At 31.4% G+C, this 7,091-nt stretch overlaps 1 protein-coding gene across 1 annotated transcript in view; it reads left to right on the top strand.

The window, feature by feature from the left end:
• Nucleotides 1-3,484: 3,484 nt before the first annotated feature.
• Nucleotides 3,485-7,091, top strand: part of MARCHF11 (membrane associated ring-CH-type finger 11) — a 39,346-nt gene continuing 35,739 nt past the window's right edge. Inside the window, exon 1 of the mRNA XM_081953088.1 lies at nt 3,485-3,563. Coding sequence (XP_081809214.1) covers nt 3,531-3,563 — 33 coding nt within the window. The 5' untranslated portion in view covers nt 3,485-3,530. The remainder of the gene's footprint in view (nt 3,564-7,091) is intronic.

The raw sequence follows: 7,091 nt of genomic DNA, 5'->3' as shown, positions 1-7,091 counted from the left end.
GATCCATCTCATCCTGGGCATCCTTTTTTTTTGAACTATTACCATCGGGCAGATGCTACAGGACAATTAAAAAAGGACAAATATGCTGAAAAACAACTTCTACCCCAGAGCAGTAACTATATTGAGTTCTACTTATAGTGCAATATTAATGCAATATCAGGGGTTTTCAATACAGTTGTATAGAATGTGAAGGATGTGTGTTTTTGTTTTATTTTTTTTATGTATAATGTACACTGAAGATGGCATTTAATTTTGTTGTTTGAGGTGCAATGACAATAAACTAAACTAAAACAATCCAATTATCAATGATCAGTTAAAACCCACAGATGACATAACTTTAATTATTTATGATGTAAATTTAATTATTCTTGACTGAGTGAAAGCATAATATTTACCTAATTATAGATAAATAATTATAGTATTACTGCTTTTATCGCTTTATTTTTCATCGCTCAGATATTCTTGATTTTGGATGAGACATCAGTCATCAAATGAATGCTCAATTGCATACACATTTCTTTAAAAAGATATTATTGCTATACTGTCTTACCAGCTGCACAGTGCAAAAGAGCTGATTATAATTTTTTTTTAACTTCAAAGCTCCTTAAATGTGGTCATATAACAATAATTACAATTTCAATTAATTTCTTTCAATTTCCTACCAAGTTAATTATGATGCCATTATATTACCATCAAGAAAATAGTATAGTGAAATCTTAAGTATAAATAGATAAATACTTACATAAATAAATAAATAAATACATAAATAGATAAATACATACATAAATAACATAAGCCATTCCATTCCACCACAGTCCAAGGAAAATTGGACTTTGACAAAGCAGGATAGGAGGAGTATTGATGCTTCTGGTGTTAAAGAAGACTCCTGAAAATATCTTAATAATATACCTCAGTTAAAAAAAAACTGGTGAAATAAATAATTTAATTTTAGTTCAATAGTTTTTAGGCTGCAGATAAATCACCAGTTTAATAGTTAGAATAGAAATCAACAACTTATGAGTTACTAATTTTTATCTGGCAGGAATTTGGAGGACTAAAATATGTTCTTATGATATGTTGCGAAGGAGAAAGATTGAAATGAAATGTGCTAATTTGCTATTTGGCTGACAGAAACTGAGTTGTTTTGTACTATATGACTATATAGTACTATGTGACTATAAAGCAGTGGTGGGTTGCAACCCACTTGCTATAAAGTGATAACAACAAACAGATATGAAGATTGCAGTGACATAATGAGAAATGGGGAAGATATCTGATGTTCTAAAATAGCTGATTTTTTTTTAAAAAAAGAAACATCTTTCTTCAGAAAATACACAAATTCAGGACATTATCTCAGGCAGAAATAGATACTCTTTACAGTAAGTACAAGTGAAGGATATACTATAGGACAAATGCATTATGCTTTGCTTTATAAAAAGTAATTTACCACCATTTTACATTCTTTTTTAAAAAAAGCCAACTGGACAGTGGTTTACTTCCAATTTTAAAATAATTTTATTGAAGTTTTTAATAAACATTGTAACATTAATATAGAACAATTAGAACAAAGAAACAGAAGAAAAAAGAAAAAAGCAACGAAGACAATAATAAAGAAGTGACTTCCAATCTTCATCACATCAAGTATAAGCTTGTCATCAAGTATAGTAATTTTCCCCCTTTTTATAGTTACAAATTAAAAAAAAACTTTCTCCCTAGAGTCTAACTTTTATCTATATGCAATCCAGAAATTGTCATCTTTTCAGTCCTTGTTCAACAAAAAAAATCTGTTATGAGTTACTAATGCATGAAAAATATTTCAACATTTTTCCTCGTAAAATTCTCATTTTGATCCAGTAATGCATCCAGTATTACATTCAAATACTTAGTTACAATAATCTGGTCCATATGTTCCTCAGACATTTTATTAAACAAAGACAAATAATATCAGACTAGGGTATAAACATTTATCCAAACTTTTGGGTAACCTCTAACAATCAAAATTTAATGATATCCTTCTGATTTTGATTGATACTGGTGGAAGAAGGAAATGACAAGACATTTCCAAAGATGTTACCAAAAAAAAACTGCAGACACTTTTACTCATCATATTTATATCTGATTAATCCTGTTTCAGCTGAAAAATATTTTTCATTAGGGAGACTATTAATTTTGTTTAAGAATAATATTTTAGTTTTATTCACTTGCGTTTATGAAAAATCTTTCCCCATTTGATTTTACCTCTTAACTTTTTAATTTTCAATAAAGCAGATATTCTGTCATCATGTAATAAAATTAATAATATCAAAAATACTTTATTTTTCATAGTAAAAATTGGACAAGATCCCAGATCTTGGTTATTAAACAAATATTAATAAATTCACAGGACTGAAATGTGTGTGTGTGTGTGCGTATATGTATGTATATATGTATGTTTGTATGTATGTATGAGCACACACATACACACACACACACACACACTTACATATACATATATTAAGAAATAATATAAGGGAGAGAAAGAGAATTCAAGTAGCTGAAAGTTAAAAAAAAGAGGAAAAAAGTATTCTGCATACAGCAATGATCACAATCTAATTTACAAGAAAATTTACATAGGGACTCCTAGAGAAGGCAAGGTGTGTAACCATATCTCTGAAGCTGTTGAAATGATTATTGTGCCAAAGACTGAAGAACTGACAAGTAAACCAGTTCTTGGAAACTTTTTTGGATAAGGAGAGGACAGGAAATTACTCACATGTGGTCTGCACAGCAGTCTTCTGAAGGTTTGAGCACCAGGAAACAAAGGGCTCAATCATCATTCTCACAATCGTGGCTGAGCCTTTTAAAGGACACTAACGTCTACTTCTTTTGCTAACCCCACTTTCTAATCACTTTTGGAAACTGCTTATTTAACTATTTTAGGGCTATTAAAGATATTCTTGAATAAAAGTTAAATTAACGACAAGTTTAAGTAAGATTCGGAAATAAACAGAAAAAAATCCAAATAAGCCTTTGATTTAAAGAAGTTAGAAATAAATTATGCTCCAGACAAATTTTGAATATTGAGACTTTTATTACAAGTTTTTAGACCTAATTATATAAAATAAACAGCTTTTAATGGGAACCAAATTGTTTAGTCATTACAGAGATTTGAGGCTTTATGATTTCAGAAACTGTACACTAGAAGAAGACTTAAGATTCCAGGCAGAAAAAAAGATGTAAATTTGTCCTTGGCATCTGGTTAGTACAAAGATTGTACAAATGACACAAAACATTATAACATTTGAAATACTCCAGAAGAGTTTTGAAGTGGATAGAGTAGATATGTTCTTTAGCAAAGCAGCTCTGATCGCAAAACCTACTCCTTGAGTACTATTGCCAGTCTATGGTTTTCTTTTCCAAAAGAAAAAAGAAAAAGAAATCCACCATCTCACCATATATCCACTCACTACTTCCTGTAATGAATCTTCATCTGTTAGCCTGGTTCATTGAGTACAGCAACGTCAATGCTGTAATAGTGAAGTCCAGCTGCTATGTGTGCTGTTCATCTTTCAAGCCTTGACAAGGTATGACCGGGCTCGAACAATGACGGTTTTTAAATTCCTTTTTTTCTTGATTCTTAACTGCTTAAGGAGATTTCTAACCCCCTTCCTCGTAGAGAGTTCTACCCCATAAGGACTGCTCAATCACCCTGGATGCTGCCAGACAATCAACACACCCTTGCAAATATATGTACATGAAATACACAGAAATAACTCCCTGGTGTAATTATTTCTCAACACTGTGGCAAAATTCCAGCCACAATATGGATATAGTTCATATTTTAGATAGCTATTTCAGCATCATAACATTTTCTCACACTAGTATCCAGGACTAAGCCAACATGTATAAGATATAAAAAGAATGTCTTAATCCCATTTTCTGGCAATGAGATGTGCCTGATGAAACTCTTTAAGCTTCTTTACTACTCTTGGAAGCAAATCTAAAAATAATTTGTGGTTTTTTCCCTCTCTGCATTCCAAAATGTTTGCATTTTTTAATCCTTGTAATACTTTATGACAATATTTTTGGATATCTCTCCCATCCCCTGCCACCCAAAATCAACAACTACAGAATTGGGACTTTGATGAGATTTATTCTCCACAAAATACTATGTCAACTAAATCACCTTAGTTCAAATGAAACAGCTCTTGTTCCCCCTGTACCCCACTCCAATTGCAACTGCCAGTGATTGTGTCCTTTCTAGAATGGGAAACCTTAAACTACTATATGCATTTCTCTTCCCTGGATATTTGACCTTGGATCCATTTCAGTTTATCTTGGCAGGAATCCAGATTTTTGCTCTTAGTAGTTTTTGTCTAGCTCTTGCAAAGTTTTAAACTCTTTCCTTATATATAGAGCTTCTTAAATATGTTCATAATATCATATTATCAACCACTTCAACAATATATTCAGAGAGGTGTTGATTCATCAGTTGTAACTCAAAATTTATAAAATCCGTTACACAAATGTTTGGAAAAAAATCCCAGGATTTAAAATCTTGTATATCTCAGATCTGTATTTAAGTTTCAAGCCAAAGATCTCACTGATGAAAGAGGTAAATAAAAATAATTTCTCACAGAAAGTCATACATACCAGCAATACAGTGGTTCTCTCCAGAAGCTAAAACAGGAGAGTGTCATCTGGCATAAACTGTTGCTCTGTAGTGGAAACTAGTAGAGAGAGAAAAGACATATTATTGTTCAAAAGGCAACTTAGAACAATATCATTAGTCATTCTTTTTTTTTTTTTTTGCTAAGAACCCATTATTTTTGTAATTTATGAAGGGAGAGATTTTCAGACAGAGCATCAACTTGCCTGAAGTTCCAAACAAAACCATCTAAAAAGCCAATAAAGAAGACCTCAAGCAAACATCTAGAGGCAAGATATTTTACTGTGTTGAGGCCATTGCAGAAAATAATTTTTTATAGGCTTAAATTCTCGTAGTGAAAATGCTGTTAATTTACCTAGTTATCTTTGGGACCATCTCTTCCAGATAAAATCTGGCTATTCTACATTGTCTTTTTGAGAAGGATTGTTAGAGCGCCTATTGCCAGGAAGTTAAAGAAGTTGAGATTTTGAGAAAGACCTTTTTGATGTGACCTCTTGATGCGGAACATCTTTTCCCTTGAAGTCAGTTTGGCTCCCATAGAAGAGCAGTAAACATCATTCTGTTCCTGAGAACACTTGTTGAGGAAGTGTTTTCCAGCTACTGCACATTGTACAAGCCTTAGCTTCAAAGTGGTTTTCAAAGATAACTCAGTTCATTGCAGCTTTTATTCTTCACAAAGTGGTGTAAGCAGATTCATCAAATGTCATATTACTTACCATTATGTTCCCTTAAATTAGTTTGCAGAATCATTATAAATGTGTCATATTTCTGACATGCATAAGGAGCCTCATGTCTGTAGCAATCTAGTTTCGGCTGTGGTTCTGCACATTGATGACTTGCAATTCCTTTTTCACTTGCTTGAAGTTAATTATAATTTTGAACTTAAATGGGTTCACGTATTCTTATGTACAAAGTTATTATGTCAGCATATCAATTTTTGAGTTAAAACTATAGGTATAATAAAGTAATCAATGTATTTAAGCTAGGTGACTGAATAATTTTAGAAGTTTTGAATCAAACTTGGAAAAATAAAAATCGTGACTTTGAATCCTACAGCTACCTCAACAAACAATAGTTATGATAAATGATCTCCTTTAATTTAATAAAGGTTTAAACAGATATTTTAAATTTAAAACAGAAGAAAATATTTATTTCTCTATTAAGTCAGAAACTAGATATTAGGTATTATTTCAAATATTCCTTTTCCAGGAAGAAAGAGAAACAGTTTGGGGTAGTGGTTAAAATATTGCCCTGGAAACCAGGAGACTCTGCATTCTAGTTCCCACTTTGACATGAAAAATCGTTTGTGTGACTTTGGGTCAATTCCTCTCTCACACAGTTGTTGTAGTAGGGAAACTAGGAGAACAAAGTACTATTGGTATGTTTGCCATCTTGAGTTGTGAAAAAGAAAAAGGGCCAGATTTTTTTAAAAATGCTAGAATTCCCACAGGAAATTTTGTATTATTTTATTATTTTTATTTCACATTTGAAAATCAGTTTGGACTAGAAAATAAAAAGCAAATTCACCAGTGTTAATTATACAATTAAATGAATTGAATAATTCACTAAAATAATTTGTGACTGATACAAGGTATGCTAGTATCCATATATCCTATAGGATGCTTGGAATATCATAGGATTAATTAAGGTAGTAAAACAGAAAAGAAGATGGGAAACAAAGCATTATTAGTGCTCTGTTTGTGTCTTTTGCTCACAAAACATTTGTGAGCAAATTTATATTTTAGATATTAACATCTTTCCAATGAAACATATGAAGTTTCTATTACCTTACTATTATTCCACACACTTTTTATAAATTATTTTAACACTCTAATTTGCTTTATTTTCTGTTTCAATGTATGCATGTTCAGTGAGAAACTACTTGTTGTATGTATTGTATTGTTTACACAGAGAGAATTGCAGTCTTAATCTTGTCAGAAGATTAAGAGAGCTATTAAGACTTCTGTTACAAACCTCTATGTCTGCATAAATATAATGTTTGTGGAGAAGTTTTATATATTTATTTTTAATCAAGCATAATGATCATTTATTTCAGCATATATAACAATAATGGGTTGAGCCACCTAATTCTATTAAGTGAACAGGATATTTCCCTGTTATACTAGACTATTATTAACCGTCAGCAATAGAGGTCTGGAAAATGCAGCTCTTATTATAACAGGTTCCCTTTCATAGCTTTTATTTTTTTCAGTGTTTTCTTGTCATCTCTTTCAGTATTCTTTTCCCTTCATCCCTAATGTTCTACTGATAACTTCAGTGTTATTCTTGCTCATGTACTGTTAGTTATTAGAAACAGAAAATTATTTGCAGCTCACATCCAACTCAATTATACACAGGGGAAGATGTGTAGGCAGTTGTTTTTCCCTGATTCTACACTATCACAGTTAATTGGAAATTATCATATTCTACATGGAAGATATTT

This window comes from Natrix helvetica, assembly GCF_964273705.1.
Source record: "Natrix helvetica genome assembly, chromosome: 4".
Taxonomy (NCBI): domain Eukaryota; kingdom Metazoa; phylum Chordata; class Lepidosauria; order Squamata; family Natricidae; genus Natrix; species Natrix helvetica.
Note: the sequence above shows the minus strand (reverse complement) of the source record. Positions and strands in the feature narration are given on the sequence as shown.